This window comes from Pantherophis guttatus, chromosome 1, assembly GCF_059756535.1.
Source record: "Pantherophis guttatus breed Tessera chromosome 1, ASM5975653v1, whole genome shotgun sequence".
Lineage (NCBI taxonomy): Eukaryota > Metazoa > Chordata > Lepidosauria > Squamata > Colubridae > Pantherophis > Pantherophis guttatus.
The window spans coordinates 328,836,341-328,863,527 of record NC_142063.1 but is presented as its reverse complement, the minus strand read 5'-3'; the positions used below and the strand labels follow the sequence as shown (position 1 = coordinate 328,863,527).

At 40.6% G+C, this 27,187-nt stretch overlaps 2 protein-coding genes across 6 annotated transcripts in view; one reads left to right on the top strand and one right to left on the bottom strand.

The window, feature by feature from the left end:
• The window catches only part of SRRM3 (serine/arginine repetitive matrix 3), a 205,120-nt gene that overhangs the window by 99,281 nt on the left and 78,652 nt on the right, over window positions 1–27,187 (bottom strand). For 4 of the 5 annotated variants that reach the window (XM_060693164.1, XM_060693161.1, XM_060693166.1 and 1 more), the window contains exon 2: window positions 15,960–16,065. The gene's annotated coding sequence lies outside the window, so the exon portion shown is untranslated. Of the gene's footprint in view, window positions 1–4,201; window positions 4,247–15,959; window positions 16,066–27,187 lie in introns of those variants that run through there. The other variant, XM_060693163.1, reaches the window with a different exon arrangement.
• On the top strand, window positions 5,045–13,530 carry LOC117667509 (kelch-like protein 6). The gene is made up of 4 exons (XM_087883420.1): window positions 5,045–6,737; window positions 7,564–7,642; window positions 9,587–9,814; window positions 10,725–13,530. Exons 1-4 carry the CDS (start codon window positions 6,644–6,646, stop codon window positions 12,154–12,156), a joined length of 1,833 nt encoding a protein of 610 aa, XP_087739546.1. The 5' UTR covers window positions 5,045–6,643; the 3' UTR covers window positions 12,157–13,530.

Sequence of the window (27,187 nt, the reverse complement as noted above, 5' to 3'; positions counted from 1 at the left end):
GAGTAATCCCAACCCTCTTGATTTCTCAACAGTTTTGGGAATTGTGGGAAATTCCTTATATAAAGGTATTCTGTAATTTAGATGTTCTCCTAGAGTCACAGCTCCTGCTTAAAGCTCTGTCTTTTCCCCACCCCTTTAATAACTCCTAATAGACCTATGGGAAGAAAGACATAGATAACAATTCCTCTCCATATATACATGGCTCCTGGCAGACCCTGCCATGCACGTCAGCCTGTGCAAACGACTTTAATTGGGTGCACGCTGCATGGCTCTGAAATGCCAGGTGCTGAAATTCTCTCTATAAATTTCAATCTGAGAATGTGACATGCAATCCATTTCCCAGATACTGGAACATTTTTGTTGATTAGCTAAACCCTGCCTCCTTGTAAATGGATGTAAAAATCTATCCCTCTGAACAAGCAGAGACTGATGTCAGTGATGGAGAAAACCAGGTTGTCCTGAAAAACCATGTTCCAAAAATGTACAGATGAGGCTTCTAGCAATGGCCACAATCACAGCCTAATACAGATTGCCAGTTAGCCAATATACAGGAGGAGGATAATTCATAATCAGAAATCATACATATGCTTATTGTCACTAGTTGTGGGGGGGGGCAATTTTCATTTGAAACAGAACATGCAGGGAGGGGCAATTTAATTTCTTTCCCAGACATGATTCTGGTGAAATTGTTCTTTTATATCCTGCTGGAAGGTTTAGGAAGAATCCCTCTCCCCAATAAAATTGAAGGCAATAAAAACGGATCATCACTTAAATATGAGCCAGCAATGTGCAGCAGCAGCTGAAAAAGCTAATACAATCCTTGGTTGAAATGTGTTTGAATACTAGTAGCTTGAGTTGGTAGTTAAGTTGTTGGTTTGAGCTCAGAGCTTGGCAATTTGGTTGCAAACGTTTCTGTCACCATTTGAGGAGACATCGTCAGTGAGTTTTGAACAAGGGGGTCAATTTATTTTCCAGAGCACTAGAGGGCAGGACAAGAAATAATGGATAGAAACTATCAAGGAGAGAAGCAACTTGGAGTTAAAGGGAAACTTCATAACAGTAAGAACAATTAACCAGTGGGATAGCTTACCTTCAGAAGTTATTGGTGCTTCATCACTGGAGATTTTTAAGAACAGACTGGACAGTGACTTGTCTGAAATAGTATAGGGTCTCCTACTTGAGTTGGGGGTTGAACTAGAAGACCTCCAAGGTCCCTTCAAGCTAGTGGTGAAATCCAAATTTTTTTACTACCGGTTCTGTGGGCCTGGCTTGGTGAGCGTGGTGTGGCTTGGTGGGCGTGGTTTGGTGGGCATGGCAGGGGAAGGATACTGCAAAATCTCCATTCCCATCCCACTCTGGGGCCAGCCAGAGGTGGTATTTGCTGGTTCTCCGAACTGCTCAAAATTTCTGCTACTGCTTCTCCAGAATCTGTCAGAACCTGTTGGGTTTCACCCGTGCTTCAAGCTCTATTCTGATTGATTGTTTGAAAAAAGAGAACTTTATTGGGAATGTGGCTGAAATGGAAAGGCTTACATTTTCCTTTCTGCCTGATGGGCTCCAGATGAAAATTGTTGCCATCTGTAATGTCAATCATTAATGGAGGGGGAGAGAATCCTAGTATGATTTTTAATGGTAAATTATGCACTACTTATTATGGAACAATCTTCTCACTGAACATAAGAAGACTTTTAAATAAATCAAAGGCACACACACAACTAGGTTGTATATAGCCTATTTAAATCAGGGCTACTTTGTGTTCTTTTTCTTCGATATTTTTATTAAGAATTATATAAAATGATTAATTAATCCAAAAGCATATAGATGTGTGTATGTATGTATATGTACGCGCGCGCACACACACACACACATATACATATATGCACATACAGTGGTGAAATCCAATTTTTTTAATTACTGGTTCTGTGGGCATGGCTTGGTGGGCGTGGTGTGGCTTGGTGGGCGTGACTTGGTTGGCATGGCAGGGGAAGGATACTGCAAAATCTCTATTCCCTCCCCACTCCTGGGGGAAGGATATTGCAAAATCTCCATTCCCACTCCAGTCTGAGGCCAGCCAGAGGTGGTATTTGCCGCTTCTCTGAACTGCTCAAAATTTCCGCTACCGGTTCTCCAGAACCTGTCAGAACCTGTTGGATTTCATCCCTGTGCATATACATATATGTGTATACACACAAACACAAGTGCATGCACAGAAAGACACAGAAACAGACAGATAGACAGGCAGACAGACAGACAGGCAGACAGACAGACAGACACACACACACACACACACACACACACACACACACAGAGCATGGGGGGCGGGAATCCCTTCCCAAAAAAAGACTGTAAGAAAAAGAAACATCCTTCTCCATCCTCAGCAAGCATATTCAATATTAACAACTTATTCCTGTCTCTTAAAATACAGCCAGATGCATCTTCATTCCATACCTTACCTCATTTACTATAAATCATCTCTAAATCTTCAGGTCTCCTTATTGATCAGCAAAGGTCCAGTAAAAAATAACAACATCTAACAAAATAAATGCACAATCCTTCTTTGCATTTTATTTAAATGCCCCTCTTCTCTCTCTTAACCATTAAGCATTGCAAAATAAAAAAATTAAATGCTGTTAAAGATTACCAGAAATAATAACACCTTATTTGATGTAAATGTTACAAACGAATGTATTACACCGGTAAACATTTCCAAAAGAAAAACTATCCAATCCAAATGACTATTAAACATCACCAAAGATAGCAACTCATTATTTAACTGTAGTCAGATAAAAGAATTTTGTATTTTTCCTTCTTTGAGGGTTACATCATGTTCTTAGTTAATTGGTTAGTTAGATTCTCCATAAAAGACTGTTCAGTTTTTATCATATTGCAGTATTTTTCTTCATGATTAACTTGTTTGCTTATTTTCTTCTTTAATTTTCTTTTTTTTCTGATTCTCTACATATAGTTGAAACTCTTTTGCCCATATTTTAGTGCAAGAAGAATTGCTAGGAGGACTCTTAAAAGTTCAACTTCTGTTGGTTTATGAGATTCATTTGTCATATCAATTATGAAATCCTTAAAGTGCTATCATATGTAAAATGTTGACAACTAGCAATCATCTTTGCATGTCAGCAAATTACCTATTAGCAGGTGGAGAAATCAATTAATGAAATAAACCACTTACTAACTACTACTACATTTTCATTATCAAATGCAAATCCAGTTATACACAAGGCATTCAAGAGCGAAAAGAATGTACTTTTCAAAGATACATTCTAAGAAAATTGCTTTTATGATCATGACTTGCTTCAAGATATTTTTCAAAATTATTCCACAACCCTGAAACCAATAGCTGCTCTCTAATATCATCAGATATCCTGCCAGTGTTGAAACCTTCAGGGATCTAGTGAGTATTCAACATTTAGAAAAGATAATTTTGGGGAATAACTCATTTGAATGCTTGTAAGAGGGCATCTATTTCCCAAAGATTTGCAGACTTGCAGGGAAGAAAATTTTCTGTTTTCACACACACAGCACTCTACGAGTTCTCTCGTAATTCTAGAACAATCATTGTTATCTCCTGCTGGATTCACCTCAGTAAGTGGCTGATTGCTTAATTATATTCTGTCCTCCCTTCTTTTTGTGCATTGATAGCAGACTAAAAATATGCATAGTCAAAGCTGAGGCCAACAGGGTTAGACAGCTGTATTTATGTTTCTCCTTGGTATTTGAGTGCTTCTTCAGAATTTGCTGAAAATTAAAAATGCATTAGCCAGCATATGTCCCCAGCTTGCAGTATGCCACCAACATGGATGAGGTTGCCACGAATCACATGCATAGGATGTTACTTAGATGCATAACTGGGGGTGGGCAAAGGACCAGATCTGAATCATAAACCCTTGGGTGTGGCTTCCAGAGCCCTTTCCAAAAAGTAATCAAATTCACCTTTGTAATATGACAGAGGCAGGGATGGTTAAATCAGAAGGGACTCTCATAATAACTCCTCAGTTGATTCACTTAACTTTATTTAAAAGTAACCATATTTAGTTTGGGTTTAGTCCACCCACTTTTCCCTAGAGTTATATAACACATCAAAAGCAGCTAATCTTGGATCAATAGAACACAATTGGTATTTGCAAAATAAGCCATTATACAAAATAACAGAATTGGAAGAGATCTTGGAGATTTTATAGTCCAATACCTTGCTCAAGCAGGAGACCCTACCATTGTAGGGCTGTCCAATCTCTTCTTAAAAACCTCCAGTGATGCCTAAGCATACCTTAGGATGGCTCGATATGGTGCCTTTCCTCACACAACATTCTCAGGACAATAGCTGGCACAACCTAGCTATCCTCCATTTTAGCTTAGACTAGTTTGATCTGCCTGCCCGGTCCCTGTGTAACCTTCTTTCCTCCTCTATACTTTTATCAGGTTTATTTGCGCGTGTACCACATCAGGTGCTGAGTTGCTAGGAGACATTCAAGAGAAAGGTAGCAGTTGCTAAGTGCCCAAGGAACAAACGTAGTGACCAGGATGCTGAGAAGTAATTTAGTCAACTACCTCAGTCGTCCCTCAAGCAAACTGGTTGAAAGATAACCGCTGCTGAGGAACAGCAAGAAAAGAATCACCATTCATGGAATTTGGCTAACACTTGATCTCAGAACTTACAGAATTGACATAGAAAGCCAAGAATTATAGGTACCTTTCCCATTAATCCCAGATTTAATTTTTTTCCTCTTTTGCAACAAACCAGCTAAATATCACTGCTGGTGGGGGAAACTTTATTCCTCTCTTTCCTGGAAAGTGCCAGTTCCTCCTTCTATTACATTTTTTTACACACCACCCTACTTAATATATATCCCAAACGTATTTGTGTTTGTCTTCCACTATTTCAGTTCTTCCTGTGATGCTCCCACACATCTTGAGCTTCCTAGAGCATCTTCTGTTGCCATGGCACCCAAGAAGATACTCATGTTTCTCTCCCCATAGCCTGCCTGAACTAGGCCTGGTGGAATGGAAGGGTGCCCTGGTCACCTGGGCAACCAAGCAGATATATCCCACCCCACTGGATGATGCATTACCTTAGCAACCTACCTGCTGTTTGCCCACCCACCTGTTTATTCCTCACCTGGGTGTTTTCATAGCTCCTGTCCCTGGCCCAGGTCGTGCTCTTCACATCCCATATAGCAGGTTGGCATAATTCTAGTTTTGAAAGAACTTCAAATTCCAACATTGCCTCCGGAAACAAAAGGGTAGCTTTGGGGAGGCCCCAGCGGCAAAATGGCAGCTCAGATGCTAGAAACAAATCCTTACCATCACATTTAGCTTAAGAAACCATCAACAAAACCATCTACAATCATCAACAAAATCAGATCTCACTTTAGGCGCATAGTTGTGCACAGAGCATCAACCTGGGTGAGAAGCTATTTAGACCAAATGTCCTTGAGCAGTACTGCCATGGTTTAACAAAGGATGGAGAAGTTTGACACTTAGAGGAAAGCAAGAGCAAAGGCCTAGCTGATGGAAACTGACAGGGATTTTGTCATACATGAATGGGGAATGGACTGGGGTGTTTGTTTTATAAATTAGCGCAAGCCTGTTTAAGACTGGACTCTTCTGGGGTGTGAGTTTCCCATGTTACAAAGGAAGGAAATATGCCACTGATTTTCAGCAGTTGTGGGTGGGGGAGTTGGGGCAGAAAAGCTGCCATGACTCTACAACTGATCTCCGCCTCTTTTTTCTTCTTTTTTTTTTTTTGCATGCATCAAATATGCGATGCACATAGGGGGTGAGGCTTTAATCACATTATCACAGTAAACAACTTGATTTTATTATTTGCACCATGGTTCTCCTGGGGGGCGGGGGAAGGATATGGGTGGCTATATATATAAAAATAATTGGCTACACGATGTACAAGACCTTCAAGTTGCAGGCCATCTAGAATAAGAAAGACAGCCTACAGTTCCCACCACCCAATTTTTGGCTCCAGGACATCTTAAATTCATACCACCATGTGTTGTTGTTACATGCATGGCTTTTGTTATATCTTTGCAAAGCACACCACTGTTGGAATATTTAGAAAATCCTTTCCAGAGGCAGCAGATGGTACCTGGCTTTATATATCTTCCCTTTAAAAAGTCCTCTTTTTTAGAGGTGATGTAAAGGATCTCTAGAGGGATGTGGTGGCTCAGTGGCTAAGACGCTGAGCTTGTCGATCAAAAGGTCAGCAGTTCAGCAGTTTGAATCCCTAGTGCCGTGTAACGGGATGAGCTCCCGTTACTTGTCTCAACTTCTGCCAACCTAGCAGTTCGAAAGCATGTAAAAAATGCAAGTAGAAAAATAGGGAGAACCTTTGGTGAGAAGGTAACAGTGTTCTGTGTGCCTTTGACGTTTAGTCATGCTGGCCACATGACCACGGAGATGTCTTCTGACAGCGCTGGCTCTTCGGCTTTGAAACAGAGATGAGCAGTGCCCCCTAGAGTCGAGAACGACTAGCACTTTTGTGTGAGGGGAACCTTTAGCTTAAAGGATCTCTATGCGAACATATCAAAATGATAGCATTCTTTTCCTTTCCCAGCCAATCTCCCCTCCTACTTCGTAAACTCAACAGCAGCACCTAATATTCTGTATCTTTAGATGGACCATGACTAATGCTACAGACTTTCTGAGGGACAAAGAGATGCAATTAGATGAGACTTCAAGTCAGGACTCCCCTCTGAGGCGCTCCATTGGGCAGGGTAAGGTTGGACCATTTCTGACTGTTTCCATTGCATCCCTCAGGGTAAAATATTTTCAAGTGTTGGCAAAAGTGGTAAGCTTCCATACTGGTCAAAGTGTAAAATGTGATTCTACATGCACATTTGTATCCCTTGGATATTCAATCTGTTTGCATAGCAACCAAACAGAAGAATCCAAGCTGTTTGTAGGACTCTAGTACAGAAATATTTTACCGTCAATAATTACTGGTTAGCAAGACCTTGGTATTTGCTAGAAAGCTGTTTCTTTCAGTCCTGGATATTCTGAACTTCTCATAAATCCAGAGCTTAGAGAAAGGAATCTTTAATTGCTTCATTTATTCTAAGATAAAACAGAGTTCAGAAGCTTAACCCTGATGTGTCTTCCTTCAAATTAAGACTTTTTAAAATCTAATATATCATGCAATGGCAAACATGTCATACTCCAGCAAGATCATATCCAGAGTGCTTGGCCCCTTCCAACAGGAATATATTCTTATATACATATTTATTTATATCCCCTCTTTATTATTTTTATAAATAACTCAAGGTGGTGAACATACTATTACACCTTCCTCCTTCTATTTCTCCCACAACAACAACTTTGTGAAGTGAGTTGGGTTAGGAGGGAGTGACTGGCCCAAAGTCACCCAGTCAGCTTTCATGCCTAAGGCAGGACTTGAACTCACAGTCTCCTGGTTTCTAGACTAGCGCCTTAATATCTGGACCAAACTGGCTCCATTGTTTTGTGATGTGTGGAAGTACAAGCTCATATTTTTCCTTCCTCAATCCCTTTCAATCAGTTGCATCATCTCTTCTACCCCTGTAGGCATCAAGGAGTTGTACCAGGGTCAACAGCTCTGTGATATCACCCTGGTGGCTGATGGAAGAAGGTTTCCATGCCACAGGTAGGCAACTGTTGTCAATAAATGAATTAAAATCTTCTATACAGTTTCTGCAAAAGAGATTATTTGTCATTTCTGTTTCTGCTTTTCTGGCTTATTCTCAAGGTGATTGAATTTTTAAAAACTTCTCTTGGCACTCAAAGGGAATATGATGTTACTGCTGATACTGTTCATTTCTTACACATCATTCTGTCATTTTGAAGCTTCAGTAATTGCCCATGTCTCTGAAACCGGAAAAAAAATTCCTAAATAAGAGGAGTTCCTATGTAATTTTTTTCCTTTGGAATTTAATCCAAATTTAGGAAATGAGATGGAAGTGGGAAGCACTGCAGATCACTAAAAGAGGGTTGACCATTGAAAAATAAGATATTTGGACATACTTTTTCACCACTTCCTAATTAATGTAAAAATAGCACATTGCACCAGTGAGAATTTCAAAGTTCTCTTTTTTGAAATAAATTTAGTCCTCTTTAATCCACTTGAATAAAAACTAGTAAAATAATGTTTGGCTCTAGTAATAACTTATGATGTATTTAGGGGAAACTCATTATTGATGTTGAAATGAAGTAGGTCGTTCAAAAGCAGTAACTGTGAGAGGGACATTGGAGTCCTAGTGGATGATCACTTAAATAAGAGCCAACAGTGTACAGCAGCAACCAAAAAAGCTAATACAATCTTTGGTTGTATAAACAGAGGCATAGAATCAAAATCACATGAAGTATTTGTACCACTTTATAAATCTTTAGTAAGACCACACCTGGAATACTCCATCCATTTTTAATCACCACATTACAAAAAAGATGTTGAGACTTTGGAAAAAATGCAGAGAAGAACAACTAAGATGATTAAACACCTGAAGATTAAAACATATGAAGAACTGATGCAGGATTTGGGTTTGGCTAGTCTAGAGAAAAGAAGGACCAGGGGTGACATGATAGCAGTATTCCACTATTTGAAGGGCTGCCACAAAGAAGAAGGGGTCAATTTATTTTCCAAAGCACCAGAGGGCAGGACAAGAAACAATAGATGGAAACTGTTAAGGATATTCTTGGCTCATAACCGATGTTATGGGTTATTGTGTATGCACATGAAAGCGGCTGAGAGTGAATAACCACAGTTAATATACTGACACACTGAGTTGTGGTAGTCTTTTACTTTTTAGAAAAAAGTAAAGCAAAGTCCAATAACAATCCAAGTCATACACAGATAAGGCGATAGTTAAAATATCAATTCAGGGATATTCCAAGTACAAAGTCTTCTTACCAGTTGTTGTCATTATGCAATAAAACAGTTCTTCTTGAGTTTCAAACAGAAACAAGTTCAGTATTAAAACATTCAATAAATAGTAGAAAGCAACAAGTAGCAATGATCAAACAGTAATCATACAGAGAAAACAGGTAGAGAGTAACAGCACATAAGCAGATAAAATGGTAGAGTGTCCACAAGCCATGATTCAGGCTTCCCCTTAAGTACATTGGCTACAGAGCTTAGCCAATCAGGATACAGGATGATGCAATACAGTCTTAAAGCAATATAATACCTTTTGACAAACATGTATTGATAGTTTATATATTGCCTGACCAACTAGTTAGACAATAGCCATTTCCTAACAAACTAATCAAGGAGAGAAGCAACCTGGAATTAAAGAGAAACTTCCTAACAGTGAAAACAGTGGAATAGCTTGCCTTCAGAAATTGGTGTTACATCAGTAGAGGTTTTTAAGAGGAGACTGGACAGCAACTTATCTGAAATTGTATAGGGCAGTGATGGCGAAACTTTTTGGCACCGAGTGCCCAAACCAGAATCTGTGTGTGTGCGTGCATGCGTGTGTGCGTGCACGCATGTGTGCACTGGAGCCCCGGAAACTCAAAGACCAGCTGGATGGTGTGCATGTGTACACTTTTCCACAATGATTGTTTCTCTTTCTTTTGGTTGCTTCCCCTTCAGAATACTCTTAGCTTCGGTCAGCCTCTACTTCCAGCGCATGCTTACTAGCACCTTCAAGGAATCACGGGAAGGAGAAATTGTGCTTATGGACTTATCTGCCACTTGCCTCCAGAGCCTCCTGGATTATGTCTACACTGGGGAATTGCTGCTTCTTTGGGAAGAGGCAGAAGAACTGTTTACTGCAGCCAGTAGACTTCAGATTACTTCTGCCCTAGACATTATCACCAGGTATAGGAAGGAATCTAAATCAGTTTATTTACACGTCTAAATCAGTGAAAATGATTGTTTTTATAGGCCTTAAGATCTTGTTCCTGATGTGTCCCAGATAAATAGTTCCACATGAAACCCTGCTTCCGGGCATTGCCCAGAAATACCAGTAGTTTGGTAACTTCTGGAAGTATTGAGCTACCACACATACAATCCCTTGTGTTATTGGCCAAACTAGCTGGCACTGAGGGGAATTGAAATCCAAATTTCTGGACAATACCAGCTTGACTACTCTAGGATGCCAGCAGACTCTGTTTAATTGCTATTTTGCCACCGTATGTGCCATGGTGGTGCAGTGGTTAGAGTGCAGTACTACAGGCTACTTCTGCTGACTGCCGGCTGCCTGCAGTTTGGCAGTTCAAATCTCACCAGGCTCAAGGTTGACTCAGCTTTCCATCCTTCCGAGGTCAGTAAAATGAGGACCCAGATTGTTGGGGGCAATATGCTGACTCTGTAAACCGCTTAGAGAGGGCTGTAAAGCATTGTAAAGCGGTATATACCTGTATATACACTGTAAAGCGATAAGTCTAAGTGCTATTTCCAGTGCTATTTTCCTATGTCATGACAAAATCTGTTTGGGGGACCACACCATTTTGTAGGCATCGGTGTTTTCGTTGTTAAAGGTTCTATCAATCACATCCAATACCTCTTACAGATCTTTGTAATTTGCCTAATTCCTTTTAATTTATCATTTTTATTAAAAAGATAGGTGCACTACCCTTTGAGTATCAGAATTACTTAGAGAAGTACAATAAAATGCAATAAAAACTAATCTAATCAGAATGTAACAAGCAATTGCACAAAATGAGACTGAGTGTTCAAGGTTCATTTTTACCAAAGTCTATTATGTCTTCTCTCTTGCTCTTTATAGATTTCTCAGAGAAAGGATTTCCATGGAGAATTGTCTGGAGCTTTATGTGCTGTCATATTCCCACAATCACCGACCTCTACTCCACTCAACATCAAGTTATATTGCTTTTCACTTTGAGCATCTCTCAGAGCTTCCTGCTTTCTTGTACTTGGATGTTGGCATCCTGATTACCATTATTGCTTCAGAAATCCTGGTAGTGGACTCCGAACTGACTGTGTATAAAGCTGTGCGCCGTTGGGTCACCTATAACCTTGCTGAACGTCTCCCAAAGTTTGCAGCACTTATGGATTACGTTCGTCTTCCCCTTTTGACCCCAGAGGAACTTGCTGAGGTCCGGGCTCAAACAGAAGAATTTTATGAGTGTGTGCGTCTCCCTTGGGAGGAGCTTAGTGTGGAAGAAAGGTTGTGGGCAAGTAGAGGGCTGAGGCATGGCATGTATCATGAAGGAATGGTGTGCGTGGGTCTCCCAAAATGGAGCGAAGTCAATTTTGAGGATGAGAAGTTGGATTCTCACGTGCATTTCTTTGACCCTTCCATTGATCAATGGGATCAGCTCCCTGACCTAAAATCAGTGACATCTCCCAGTTGCATCTCCATGGGCCATAAACTCTACATATCTGGTGGGCAGCATTTAGATGGTTCATATTCTGACAACCTACTTGTATATGATACTCTTGGGGGCTGCTGGTCCCAGCTCCCCTCCATGTCTGCAGGTCGAGCTTGGCATGCTTTCCTCGTATGCAAGAAAAAGCTATACGTTGCTGGTGGCTGGGATGCTACAGGGACACTGATAAGTGCAGAGACATATGACTTGGAGCAAGAAGAATGGATGACCATCTCTAGCCTTCCCTTTGCACTGTCCTATTTTGCTTCCACAGCACTCAGGAGCAAATTATATCTCATTGGTGGGGAGATGGGTGACTCTGACTTGCCAGTTCCCCACAAGGGATTCCTCGTTTATGACGTCATATCAGGAGCCTGGTCCCAGATCCCCACAGCCTTGGAATTTTATGAAGCCAGTGCCGTCACATTGGGCAACAACATGTTCGTGGTTGGTGGGCTGTCTGGAGAGGATGCTCAAGGAATCCGTCATTTCACCCAGCGTTGTATTTGCTTGCTCAGAGATGGGACAATCAATCCTAACATCACTGTCCCATTGCTTCCCATAGCTATCTCTTATCCTGGTGTTGCCTGCTGGAGGAAGAGGATCTATGTCTTTGGAGGGGACAGCAACAACCGTTATTCCAGCATTATCCTTTTCTGGGAGCCAGGCCAAAACTCCTGGACCCAGTGCTCAGCAAGCCTACCTGATCCTAATTATGGGGCATTTGGGTTTGGCTGCATACCACTTAAGGTGCCTCGAAAACATATCCTCAGCATCTTTCATAGGGGATCTGCCACAGCAGTGACAGAGCACGCGACGTGCAGTTAGGTATGTATGCTACATGGCATCCCACCTACTTGGCAACCATGGCTGCTGTTTTTCACGAATGAGCTAATATTTAAAAGGAGAAACCGGAAGGCAAATATCTGGTGGTTATCTTAGATCACAGTATTAATTCAGACTTTCTCTATGGCCAACCAAATCAGCTTCTACTACCACTTTTGATTTGAACAAGTCATTTTTTGAGTCTCATCATTCCCCTTTCTATCTCCTTGATTTCTCCAAATCTTTGCCTCTGCAACCCACAGAGCCTAACATTTTGTAGATCTTGCCTCAATTCTCTGGGTGAGTTTGCTACTTCTATCGCAGTCAAACTGACATTCCAATTACTGCAGAAGGTGGGAAATCAGGGAAACGGCTGAAAATTGGGATGTTTTGTATTCTCTGGTTTATAAATATTTTCTGAAATGCAAAAACTTCAGCCAACCATTATAAACTCTAGCTGTACTTCAGACTGTTTCTTATCAGACTCCAAAATTGTGTACAGATCACACTAGAATCTCTGGACCAGCTAATATTCCGCTTCCCGATGCATTGTTTTGCTTCAGGTATTTTTAGTGCATCGTGTGAAATATTATATGAGAGTCCTACATCGCCCAGAAAAGGGTCCTTCAGAGAAAACAACAGGGCTAGAAAGGCCAAGGAGCAAGAAAGAAACAGGAGATGGCAGAGTATATGATCGTCATACCTTGAGCCACACTCAGTGCAAAGTCTGCTAACAGAGGAAGTTTATACGAGGAGAAGCAAAAGACTGGATCAATCACCATGGAAAAGGATGGAGCCAGGCAAAGCACCAAATCTTAAAGCAACATAGCTTCTGAACAGAAGCAGCATTTCTGACAGCTGATTGCCCCAATGATGCCTCTGCTTCCTTTACTATAACCAGCAGCTACTGACTATCCTTTGTGATAGTCATCTTGATAGGGGATGACAAGCAGCTGCAGCTGTTCCTTTATTCCATGCTGTCTGTTCCTTACCCATATTTAGGGGAAGGAAGGAGGCAGAGGGATCAAATTTAAAGTTATGCATTCAATTCATAGCAAATAGCACAGAAACAATTCTGTGCTAGTTTTTGAACCTCTTTGCCTGTTTGTGGACTTGTAGAATATTGGCCTGAAGATCAAGCTGTATCTGCCAGGAATATTTACTTGTTGTTTTGTGGTAGGCAAACTTGCTCAAGAGATCCAGGCTGATACCTCCTGAAGCGAGGCATTTTCTGCCAGCATTGTAACATAACATGCTGACCTAACTTTAGTTATGTGTGGTCGGCTTAAAAAAGACTCAGGTAGCAGAACCAAAGTAAATGCTAGCTATGACTGGATATTCATTGATCTAGAACTGTATTAAAACTGTTCTGAAATATCTTTGGGTCATGTTTTTTTCCTTCTGGATTTGTGGTGCAAATTGCCTGATATTAGAATCCCTTGTTATTCCATAGGACAGAGTTTTGCTCTTTTGTTCTTAGAAGTTCATTTGGATTCTCTCCCATGCCCCCCCCCACACACACACCAAGATTGCTATTTATGCACTACAATAAACCAATATGTGACATAAGCACATACTTGATTTCAATTCAATTCTTTCTAATAATGCAAATTGCAGAGCTTGGATCCTGGTAACATATGAAATGGGACTCAGATCCATTTCATGTGTATTTTTATTTATTAGATTTTCCTCCTACCTTTATCTATATATATATAAAAGTGAAAACAACTCGTGCATTAATCACGAAATCTCCAGAATCGTAAAGCCTACAAACTTGAAATTTGCCACATATGTTCCTCTTGGCTTCTAGGTGCTCACTAAGAAAGGATTTTTCAAAATGACCATCAGAGCATTAGTATTTCCTATATTACTATAACACGCTCTGATGCTAATTAGTTAGACATTCTACTCCCCCTCCCAACTTGAAAATAACTCTGGAGAGAATGGGATAGCATAGGACAGGCTTCTGTGGGGCAAGGCTGAGAAGGGGATAAGATATGGGAGGATTCTGTGGGGCAAGGCTGAGGGAGAGAAGGGGATAGGATATGGGAGGATTCTGTGGGGCAAGGCTGAGGGAAAGAAGGGGATAGGATAGGAGATGTTTCTGTGGGGCATGGCTGAGGGACAGAAGGGAGAGGAGAGGCCGATCGTAACTACTCATTAAGTTTCAAGCTGTAAGTGTCAATTTATCAAGTCCCATCACATAGTTTCATAGCGAAGCATGGGTATCCAGCTAGTTATTTCATAAGTAACTCAAGGCAGCAAATATACATAACAGTCCTTCCTCCTCCTCCTCTTTTCCCCACAACTACAACCCTATGAGGTGGGGTAGGCTGAGAGAGAGAGTGACTGGCTCAAAGTTACCCAGTCGGCTTTCATGGCTAAGTCAGGACTAGAACTCACAGTCTCCTGGTTTGACAGGTTTAACTCTTATAAACAAATAATCCAAATCACCTCTGTACTGTCTCAGAAAGAATTCTGTGTATTTGAAGACCCTAATTTAATAGCCCTTAAGGAAGAGTGAATGAGTTCAAAAAGCATTGGGGTCATCCCAATTAGCTTTTTGAGGACTACTTTGGTTGTGATGTCCTCACATCCAATTCTAGGTCAATAATACAGTACTAAGAAGAAGATTCATTTGTACTGAAGGCAAACCTTCCACAATCTCAACACTATTGTTTTTTGTAGCACATTATCAATATTGTCAGGAGTGGGCTGCTGGGGGTTCGCAGGGGTTCTGGAGAACTTCTAGCTAAGATTCTGTGCAATTCGGAGAACCCCCAAATCCCACTCCTGGGTGGTCCCTCCCATCCTGACCTGCCCCTCCCAGGAGCCCATTTCCAGCCTCCAGAGGGCCTCCGGAGCCTGGGGAGGCTGTTTTTGCCCTCCTCTGGCTCGAGGAAAGCTTCTGGAGCCCGTGGAGGGCAAAAACACCCTCCTCATCGTGGTGCAGGAGGCTGACTAGGCCACACCCACCACGGCCACACCCACCCAGCAACCAGGAAGAAAACCCCTTGTTAAAAGTTTTGACACCCCCCCCCCCCGAATACTGTATTATATCTCTGCACATGAAGGGTAAAGAAAAAAGTGGATTGAAAGAGTTTGAATTCGCGGCAGAGATTTTTCCAAGCTAATCTGGGAAAGCAGAACACTCCATCCCAACAATTTTCTCCATTGTTGTCCAGTGCCAGACATAAACATGAACACTGAAAATGTTTTCTGGGTCACTTTGTAGTGAGATTCCCTCTTACGTTTTTTTTTTCCCTTCCTCTTTTTATGCACGTTCACAGGTCCCTAAGTCCCATCATCTCCCTCTTCCGTACATGTCAGGCACTGTTTTAGTTACCTAGATGACATTTAAGCCCAAATTCTGGAAAAAGAGAGGATTTAAGGCACTAGAATTCATAACGAGGGAAATGCAGACTGGAGTGAATCAGAGCATGAAGGAACCCACCCACCCTTAATGTGAAAGTAAGTAACATTCATCCAAGCTGTGTTATTTCCCATGGGATGCACCCATGAATGCAGGCGTATCTGGCTGTGTATTCTGCCTAACTAGTCAACCAAATAGGATGGGATAAGAGGAGATAGCTTGGGTCCAGTTGCCTTGGAAACAGCAACATTTCTCTTGCCACAGTTCTGCAATTAGTTCTGTAGACTTTTTTTTGCCGGGGGGGTGGGGGCAGAATCACCAAAAGGAAGCATTCATGATCACACATATACAGTATTCCTTCTTTTCTAACTCATCATTTGAGTCAAGCAGAACGGTTCCTCTTCCTGTTTCTCACAAAACTTTAAGCGCTCACCTTTCAGAAGATGGGATACATCCCTCCTTGGGTAGATTTCAGTGAGTCAAGTCCTAGCTCTCCTCGCTAGCAGTTGCTGAGAGGTTTCTGCTTGATGCTTTGAAATCTATGAAAAGGAAGAGTAGAAAGTGTAAATTCTCCCAAGCTTCACATATTACCCTAAAATTGGAAATTCAAAAAAAAGGGGGGGGGATTTAGATTTCTCAGGCAGGCTTTACATTCTGCATTTGCTTGTCCAGAAAGGCTGTTGTTCCTTACAGTGATTCAGGAAAGCAATATAAAAGTGAAAGAGGAATAAATCTGCAGCATTTAGAAATATAGACGATGTTGCCCACTGATCCTTCCGGACAAATCTCTGAGGATGACACAGGATTTATTCTACATCTCAAAAGGTGCAAAAATCTTAAAGCTTCCCAGTCTAGACTGCAGCCTGGATTTCCAAGTACCAATCGGATCTGGGACTAAAGGCAAGGACTGAAGGCTGGGAATTTGTGGGATTACAATTTAGACTACATAAAGTCTTTACATAAAGACCAAAACCCGCTTCTCAGCTTCATGTTTTCAAGATCTGCTTCATTAGCTTGAGAGCTGTCACAATGAAACCTTTTCATACACCAACACCTTTAGTGAATCCAAAAACAAAACAAAAAAAGAGGCACTCTTAAAAAAAAAACTTTATTGTGAAATATTGTGGTAGACAGAGCCTTTTCACTTTGGCCAATTAGCTGGGGTATTTTTTTCATTAATCATTTGGTTTTATTACTGGGTTGATATGTAATATATTTTCAATAGAATTCTTTATTGGCCAAGTGTGATTGGACACACAAGGAATTTGTCTTGGTGCATACGCTCTCGGTGTACATAAAAGAAAAGATACATTCATCAAGAATCATAAAGTACAACACTTAATGATAGTCATAGGGAAACAGTCAATATAAATCTTAAGGATACCAGCAACAAGGTTACAGTCATACAGTCATAAGTGGGAGGAGATGGGCGATAGGAACGATGAGAAGACCAATAGCAATAGTAATGCAGCCTAATGTGAATAGTTTGACAGTGTTGAGGGAATTATTTGTTTAGCAGAGTGATGGCGTTGTGGAAAAAACTGTTCTTGTATCTAGTTGTCTTGGTGTATAGTGTTCTATAGTGTCGTTTTGAGGGTAGGAGTTGAAACAGTTTTATATCCAGGATGCGAGGGGTCTGTAAATATTTTCACAGCCCTCTTTTTGATCTGTGCAGTATACAGGTCCTCAATGGAAGGCAGGTTGGTAGCAATTGTTTTTTCTGCAGTTCTAATTATCTTCTGAAGTCTGTGTCTGTCTTGCTGGGTTGCAGAACCAAACCAGACAGTTACAGAAGTGCAGATGACAGACTCAAGATCATACTTAAGAAGATATAACCTAAGAAACCTATCCCAATAAAAGCTACCTGAGTCCAGCTTTTCCTTTTCACTACTCTCCTTTCAGAAAACACTGTAGATATTTTTTCCATCTATCTTTTTAAATTTGTTTTTGGTCCTTTTCTTCTCTCTTTTTCCTTGCAGAATCCTTCTTTTCTTTGTCTTGCTTGCTTATTGACCATCATAGGGAGATGGTCAGAGCTGGCATTCCTCCTTGGTCACCATCCTCCAATTCACCTCCTGTGGCCAGCCAAGCTTCACCTCCCTGATGACAGTGCCTGATCACTGACAGCACCCACCACCAAGTACAACAGTAGGCAGGGGTTCCTAGGATTAGCACCAGGGGTGAAATCCAGCAGGTTCTAACAGGTTGTGGAGAACCGGTAGCAGAAATTTTGAGTAGTTCAGAGAACCGGCAAATACCACCTCTGGCTGGCCCCCGAGTTGGGCGAGAATGGAGATTTTGCAATATCCTTCCCCTGCCATGCCCACCAAGCCATACCCACAGAATCGGTAGGGAAAAATTTTGGAAATATGAATAAGGATATAGAGATAAAATAGATAGAGAATACATGGGAGAAAACAATTAGAAAAATAGATACTCAAATGATGTCAAGTAAAAGGAGAAAGGGCGGGGGGGCGTAAAAAGGGAAAAAAGTGAGATATAAAAATGTACGCAAATGATGAAATAAAAATAAATAATAATTGAATAAGAAATTGAAATGAGAATAAAGATAATTAGAAAATCGGGGCTGCTCAAATACCACTTTAGACTGAACTGAAAAGGGAAACAACAGGAGAGAGGGGAAGGAGTAGAGAGAGAGGAAGGGAGAGGAGAGGAGAGGAGAAAGAAGAAAGGGAAAAGGAGAGGAAGAAAAGGGAGGAGAAAGAGGAGCAGAGGAGAAGGTTAGAAGGGGGGAAGAAGAGAGGAGTGGGGGGAAAGAAAGGGAAGTAGGAAAGAGAAGGAGAGGAAGAACGAAGGAAGTAGAAAGGTTGGAGTAAAAATAAAGGGTAAAAGAGCAGCCCTGAAAAAGTAAAAATTAAAGATTAAAGTTAAAAGAGAACCAGTAGGGAAAAATTTTGAATTTCACCCCTGGTTAGCACCAACTCTGTCATTTGGCTAACCAAGCCTACCTCTTGATAGACCTGCTTGTTGAACCATCAGGATGCTCGTCTTTTCAGGGTTTCCTTAGCTTCAGGCTGGATGCCAATGCCTTGCTGGACTGTATCACACAACATTAACCATTAATTGTTGCAAGCCACAGAACGCCTTCTGGAGACCACATGTAGCCAGGAGCTGAATGTTTCGGTAATGGTTTAAAGCAGAGGTCTCCAAACTTGGCAACTTTAAGACTTGTGGACTTCAACTCCCAGAATTCCCCAGCCGGAAACTCATTGATGGAGCATCAAGTATACAGAAAGAATTGGCTGTCCCTAGGTTCTTGCATACATTGGTCAGACTTTGAGTGTTGTGTCTAGTTTGGGGCATGAGAATTCAGTTAGAGTGGAACAAATGCAGAGAAGGGGAATGAATATGATCAAGAGGTTTAGAAACTAAGTCCTATGAAGAAAATTTAAAGAATCTAAATATATTTTCTCTTGTGAAGAGAAGTCAACATGATTGCCAATGTCCGATGATGGATATGGCACAAGAAGAAGAAGAGAAGTTAGGTACTTTGGCAAGAGAGGGCAAAAAAACACACGTGCTTTTCAGGTCATTATTTGAGGAATACTTTAATCAAAACGTGGAGGAAAATTAAAGACAAATTTTATTCTTTGACACACACCCCCGGCTGGTCCCACTAGAAGCCATGACATATACCCCACTATACAACAAAGAAAAACATCTACCTTATTGTGAGCTACTTGATAGTCAAGGCTGTTTAAAAACAAGAACCGAACTAGCTCTGCAGGGAACGGAAGTGGATTGGTGGGCTTACGCTCAAATAAACTCCAAATATAAAAAAGATAAGGAGCAAGGAGGTATTGATAGGACCCTGCAGGACCTAGATAAGATTATATTAGGGAAGGAGGAAAAAATGTTAGCTAAGATTTACAACTTTTTAATAACCCATTGGATAGTGGACGAGATCGTCAAAAACTCGATGATTGCCTGGGGGAGGAATATTGGCCACTCAATCGATTTGGCGAAATGGGAAGAAATTTGGTCTAGACAATTGAAATTTTTGATGGCAACTACTTATAAGGAAACCTTGTACAAGATGATATACAGGTGGCACCTTCCTCCTGCCCGACTATCCAAAATGTTTCCTGGACTCTCCCCAAATTGCTGGAAGTGTGGGGAGTTAGGTACCTATTTCCATGTATGGTGGACTTGCCCCAGAGTAACTAAATTTTGGAAACTCATTCAGAGATGGTTGTTAGAAATTACTGGTTACAAACTACAACTGAAACCTGAATTTTACTTATTAAACATCAGGCCAGATAAAATAGGCACTAGCAAATGGTATCTGATTGTTTATATCACAACTGCGGCTAGAATATGCCTCGCCCAAAAATAGAAGGGTAAAGATCTACCGTCTGAAGATATGATTATAGGGAAAATCATGGAATGTGCAGAAGCCGATAGGCTAACTAAACTTTTAAGAGACCAAAAAGACTCTGCATATTTCCAATGTTGGGACCTATGGTATGTTTGGTTAGATAATAGAATAAAAAGAGGACAATGCTAGATTAGACTTTTATTTTTTATCTGTTTATTTAGATTGAATGTTATGTATTGTGTAATGTTCTCACCATGATGTTTGTCGATAAACTTTCTGTTTGTATTTTTTTTCAAGAAATAAAATTATTAATTAAAAAAAAGAAGAAGAAGTTAGGTAAGGATGGTGAAGGAAGAATAGGACTGCTATTCAGTTCCACCTCTTCTAATTGTTTTTTTTAATAACTTTTTTATTAATAATACAAAATTAAAAAAAACATTGGACATAGATATGACATCACTGGTTCCAAACATCTTCCGTTACTTTACAGTAATATTAGTACTCATATAAACATATAGTTCTTAAGGTTTGTTCATTATTTAAACCTTATATGATATTAATACTTTTCCCCTTATTTCTGTATATTTATTTATCTCTTAAACATACATTTATCTATAATAAAATCTATATTTTTGTTCTAACACTATACATTTGTCTTGGCTACCCTCTTGTTATCTATCCAATCATAAAAATTGTTCCCAGATTTTGTAGTACTTAGTTTTGCTTTTATCCTTGAGTTCCAAAATAAGTCTGTCCATTTCTTCTCATTCTTCATGGTGTAATTGACTTCATTTTATTTGGATAGGCTGTTAGCAACTGTTTCTTTAAATTTTTGTATACTCCTGCCATGGGCACTTTGTCTTTTCTCAGTCTCATGTTATTGTTTTCTAAATTCCCATTAGGACCTTCTCCAATTACTCTTGCTTTTGCATTATCGGTAATGCAATGTTTTGTCTAAATTTATCATTGCCTTCTCTCAGGTAGCAGGCAATTCTTTGTTTCACAGCTATAGTAATCATCCCCGTGAATTTTTAAGTGCAGAAGATAAAAATCTGTTACACTTCAGCTTCTTCTCCACTTATTTGCATTGCATCGGCATTGCCTTTAACAGGTTTTTTTTCCAAAAAAGAAATATTGATCAGTAAAAATGTCACACAAAAGTAGGTCATTGTCTGTTCTCTATTGTTCCTGGGTTTAGGACATAGAAAAATAGATTTAGATTACAGGAAGATAGATTCTGGCCAGGGGTGAGTTCTAAATTTTTATACTACCGGTTCTGTGGGCGTGGCTTATTTTGTGGGCATGGCTTGATGATCATGTGACAATTCTTTAGGATTTAGCAGAGGTACTGGTGTACCAGGCTTTTAACTGCTTGCAGAGCTGTACCGATTTACCCATTTATTTTTTGCAGATACTGGTCTACCCATTTATTTTTGCAGGCACTGATCTACTCATGTATTTCTGCAGGCACTGGTCTACCCATTTATTTTTGGAGGCACTGATCTACTCATGTATTTCTGCAGGCACTGGTCTACTCATTTGTTTTCTTTTAACACTGATTAGCTGTAGGGCAGCCCTTTGAAGCCCGTGGCAAGAGTTTAAACAAAGTTTTTTCCTCTAGCCATCAGCTGGGACTCAGGAGGCAGCAATAGATTGGGGGTAGGGCCAAATAAAAGGTAAGAATAATGGGGGGGGGCGTGGGGGGCAGAACCAGTTTGGTGACATCATATCGTCACCGCTACCGGCTCGGGAGAACCGGGCCAAACCGGGAGGAACCCACCACTGATTCTGACTGAACGTTAGAAGAAAAATCCTAATAGTAAGAGTAGTTTGGTAGTAAAAAGTAAAACCCAGAGAGGTGGATGGGCCACCATACACTGGACGCATCCAAGCACAGGCTGGACAACCCTCTGTAGGGATGCATTAATGCTGATTATTGAATTCAGCAGGGAGTTGGGTTGATGGCCTAAACCAGGGGTCTGCAACCTTAAACACTCAAAGAGCCATTTGGACCAGTTTCCCACAGAACAGAAAACACCGGGAGCCACAAAACCATTCCTGTGCCTGACTATTTCTTGAGCAGCCACAAAACTAGCATATGTACTTGAATTAAAAGTTCTGTTTTCTTCTGAAACTTTTCTTTTCTTGGATTTATCCATGGTTAGCCTACCGGGGGTTGAAAAGTTCAATATATCGTGTGCTGGCGGGTGTTGCACATTGGCGGTTGTGACACATATTTTGAGTGACAGGGAGCCGCAGCAGAAAGAGTGAAAGCGTCACATGAGGCTCCAGAGCCACAGACCCTTGGCCTAAACAGCCTTCCAACTTTGTGATTGAAACTTGTTTTCTAGTATCTACAATAATAAACTTAGGATGACGTTTGGCCCACATGGATCGCAAAATCTACCTATCGGGAAACCCTATTCCAAATAGGATGTTGCCATAAAAGCAACAATGCCTTCCCATTGGCATTTAAATTGATTTTACTAAATAATTTGACCTTTACTCTACAGAAGTGCTGTTCTGCCCTTATACAGTTATAACATCCCTAGATTGAATTCAATATAGATTTACAGGAACCATTTTCATTCTCGCAATCCATCTCTAATGCTTTACTGAAACTTGAATAAGGATCTCTTTCTATAATTGCTTGCATACAAAAGTGATGTCTGGTTGAAATTATGTTTGGGGAGCAATTCTTTTGTCCAACTTGTTCTTACTGACAAATTCCACAGTTCCTGGAAGAAAGTCATATCAAATGCTCCCTTATGGGACCACTCAACTCAATAGACATTCATTTTTATCTCAACTCCCTTGCTATTCCCATAACTTTTAAAGAGATAGTTTCTCCATAGAGAATACATTTAATCAAAGTTTGTGGAAGGACAGTTAAATAATATGCCCTGTTTAAATAATTACTACATGTGTTTGGAAGTAGTCACTGAAACAATTGCTTACATTCTCCTGAACTGCCCATTACATCTGGATTGTAAATTTGTTCTAATGTAGCCCTTCTTGCCATATATACACGCTGGCCTAAATCTGAGTTTGTACACCTCTTGTTACAATTTCCTGAATTTTCCAAGGAAGTTGCTAAATGCTGTTATCAGAAGACAATGGATTTAAATTTAATTTAGCCTGGAGTGCTTGGTTCTTTAGGGGACTATAAAGAGAACTACTCAATGCTATTATCTCTCTTATTATTGCTCTTTATATACAGATATAAAAACACTTCATCTGATTTTACTGTATTTTACTGGTGAGGTTATTCCCATCAGTTTCCATTTACTCATCTTACAAATACATACATTGCTTTTTCCATCTAATGAGTTCATTGGCCATGAATTTATAACTAATAAAACACGTTCTGCTTCCTGTTCTTGGTTTATCTTTGTTTCCTTTCCAACTCTGGAGATGCCATTTTAAAAAGGCAAAGCATCGAGGCAAATCCAGGGAAGAGATGCCTACCAATTAGGGCTACACAGAGACCCAGGTCCAAGGGACAAAATGTGGCTCTGAGTGTGTGTTGATGTACACAGAAGCACCTGTTGGGGAAAACAAGTCTGTTATTTAAATAATTTGAAAGTTGCTGTTCTTAGCTCCCTGCAAAGCCACACACTCTGCAAAAACCCCTTTTTTAAAAAAAAATTTAAATTTATTTTATTGATTTGTCAAGCATATATAAGATAACAGATAAAAGATAAAAGTATAAACATGATTATGAATACATGAAATGGATATGAGTAAAAAAGGAATATTAAGACAGGGACGGTAGGCACGCTGGTGCACTTATGCACGCCCCTTAAAGGTCTCTTGGGAATGGGATGAGGTCAACAGTAGACAGTCTAAGGTTAAAGTTATGGGGGTTTGGGGAAGAAACCACAGAGTCAGGTAGGGCATTCCAGACGTTGACCACTCTGTTGCTGAAGTCGTATTTTCTGCAATCGAGTTTGAAGTGGTTTACCTTAAGTTTGTATCTGTTATTTGCTGGTGTATTGTTGTGGTTGAAGCTGAAGTAGTCATTGACAGGTAGGACATTGTAGCAGATAATTTTATGTACTACCCTTAGGTCAGACTGAAGGCGGTGTAGTTCTAAACCCAAAATTTCCAGTCTGGTGATACAAGGTATTCTATTGTGGGTAGAGGACTCTTCTTGTGAAATATCTCTGGACTCTTTTGTCCTATGAATCCAAATTGCTGCATAGCCCTACTATTCCTGGTGACTCATTGCGGTATCCATCAACTTCATCTTGGTTCTGAAGCTTCTTGCTATTGCATTCTGGTTTCATGGCCCAAAGAATATCAGTGAGAGAGTCATCTTCTCAAAGCCTGCCATTAGCTACTATAGAAAACAGGCTGCCGGATTCCATTGATTTTGGATTTGGTCAAGCATTGCCCTATTTGTTCATTTTTTGTAAATTTCTGCCCATGAAAAGAAAAAAAAATATCAAAGTTGATTTTGGAAAAACATGCAGGAAATACCCAGAGAGTGGTGCGGTGGCCTAGAGGTGGAGATCTCACCTCACAATCAGGAGGCTGTGAGTTCTATCCTAGGTAGAGGCAGATATTTCTCCCTCTGGGCCCTTAAGAATATATCTGCTGAAAAAAACTCTGCATTGGCGACAGGAAGGGCATCCAGCCAGTAAACACTCAGCTCCATTCAGTTGCCCAGACTCCACCCTGCAAGGGGTTATGGGGTCATTAGAAGAGGATGATGATGCACGAAATACCCAGAGAACAAGAATATCCATAAATGGCATCTCCAGTGGGAGGGGCTGACACATTAAAAAGAGACAGAGCTTGCATTGGGATGCTTTGTCCACCAACTGGCCAATTTTGACCACCTCTCCCTTTAAATGCTAGTGACATGCATAAAACATAGCAACATACTGGGATCAAACATATTTATTAATTTAGACATGTAATTTTAGACAAGATTATATCTCGAGCCACAGTTTTCACAGTGGTCAGAATGCTTAGTGAGGGCTGTAAAGCACTGGGAAGCGATATTCCCTCAACACTGTCAAACTAGTTACTAAGTCTCATTACTATTCATCTTCTCATCGTTCCTATCACCCATCTCCTCCCACTTATGGCTGTATGACTGTAACCTTGTTGCTGGTATCCTTAAGATTTATGTTGAGTGTTTCCCTATGACTATCATTAAGTGTTGTACCGTATGATTCTTAATGAATGTATCTTTTCTTTTATGTACTCCGAGAGCGTATGCACCAAGACAAAGTCCTTGTGTGTCCAATCACACTTATTTATTTATTTATTTATTTGATTTGATTTCTATACCGCCCTACTCCCGAAGGACTCAGGGCGGTGCACAGCCAAACAATAAAATACATACATACCAAATTTAAAAGTGAAATTAAAATCAAATTAAATAGTTTTGGCCCAGACTTGGCCAATAAAGAATTCTATTCTGCTCTGCTCTGCTCTGCTCTGCTCTGCTCTGCTCTGCTCTGCTCTGCTCTGCTCTGCTCTGCTCTATTCTATTCTATTCTATTCTATTCTATTCTATTCTATTCTATTCTATTCTATCTAAAAGATTTGTATTTACAAACCTGGCAGAAAAGATTAGGGCCAGGTGGACACCATACCCATACGGTAACTCCAACTGCTAGCGCTGTTGCCAAAATTGAAGAGTGAAAAGTGAAAAGTGATGTCCAGGTGTTTGTGCTCTCTTTCTTATAGTCTTTACATTTTAACCAGCCTTGGATAGAGCAGAGGGCATTTTAAAGCGATGTTTGACCTTAAGAGCTCTACTCTCTCCTGTAGCACCCATGACCACTCTACCCTGAACATGTGCAGAGACCCAAATTGCTGAGTTACTAAAATGCAATTAAGCATTGTGGGATACGGTACCCATCCTTGTTTATTCTGGAACTCACTGGCCTTCCTCGACCTTCAGTTGCCAGGGTTATAACGTTCATTTGGACAGCTGTCAGATGGAGAGGGAGGAAACAAAGGAAATAGCAGGGCTACAATATTCACTTTTTACTTTTCCCTATTTTTAAAACCTTTTGTATTTAGAGTACAATGGAAGGAGATTGAATAACACCCATATAATGATACGGTATATAATAAAGGCACCAATAGTTAACTGCCCTATAACACAAAAGATGCAGATGGGATATAGGTGAGGGCGAGGAAGTAAGGACCAGAGAATTGCAAAGCACAGCAAAGACAATCACGTAATAAATAGCTTGTAAACTGCTTGGTGTGCACAAATTTGCTCATATTTGGGACCACAGAGGGCCAATAATGAAAGATAGCTCTTTTGCAAGCTCAGGAGAAGAGATATATTTTTCCCCCTTCACAGCCGAATTAGTGCTATCGATCAGTCCTTGAGACAACAAAAATCTATTCTGGAATAAAAATGTGCTGCCCCATTGCCAACTCCTTCACCTGCCAGGTAAGCTACTTCCCAAAGGTGGTGTCCTCATTTACTCTATGCAGATGAGGTTAAGGAAGGAGAATTCTCTTCCTTCCCAACTAATGTCAGCACAAAGGGAACTACCACTCCTTGTATCCAAGAATGGGGTTGGGGAAGAGGCAACTTTGGGTAAATGGCTAGACCAGCAGATTTAGCGATCTGTTAGAACAAGATCCAAGATTGAGGGATCTTGGAGTCCTATTGGTAAGGTAAAGGTAAAGGTTCCCCTCGCACATATGTGGTAGTCGTTCCCGACTCTAGGGGGCGGTGCTCATCTCTGTTTCAAAGCCGAAGAACCAGCGCTATCTGAAGACGTCTCCATGATCATGTGGCTGGCATGACTAAATGCCAAAGGCGCACAGAGCGCTCTTACCTTCCCACCAAAGGTGGTCCCTATTTTTCTACTTGCATTTTTTACGTGCTTTCGAACTGCTAGGTTGGCAGAAGCTGGGACAAGTAACGGGCGCTTATGCGTCACTAGGGATTTGAACTGCTGAACTGCCAACCTTTTGATCGACAAGCTCAGCGTATTAGCCACCGAGCCACCGCGTCCCATTGGACAATCACTTAAATATGAGCCAGCAGTGTGCAGCAGCTGCCAAAAAAGCCCACACAGTTCTAGGCTGCATAAACAGAGGAATAGAATCAAGATCACATGAAGTGTTAATACCCTGTTTCCCCCAAAATAAGACATTCCCTGATCATAAGCCCAATCGGGCTTTTGAGCGCATGGCAATAAGGCCAAGCACTTATTTCAAAAAAATATAAGACAGGGTCTTATTTTCAGGGAAACACGGTAGCACTTTATAATGCCTTGGTAAGACCACACTTGGAATACCGCATCCAGTTTTGGTCACCACAATTTAAAAAAGATGTG

What these genes read in the sequence shown, in the direction of transcription:
- LOC117667509 (XM_087883420.1), top strand. Translation starts at nt 6,644, where the DNA reads ATGACTAATGCTACAGACTTTCTGAGGGACAAAGAGATGCAATTAGAT. An exon ending in GAGGCGCTCCATTGGGCAGG is followed by an intron (nt 6,738 to 7,563) that starts GTAAGGTTGGAC and finishes CTACCCCTGTAG; the next exon opens with GCATCAAGGAGTTGTACCAG. An exon ending in GCCCTAGACATTATCACCAG is followed by an intron (nt 9,815 to 10,724) that starts GTATAGGAAGGA and finishes TGCTCTTTATAG; the next exon opens with ATTTCTCAGAGAAAGGATTT.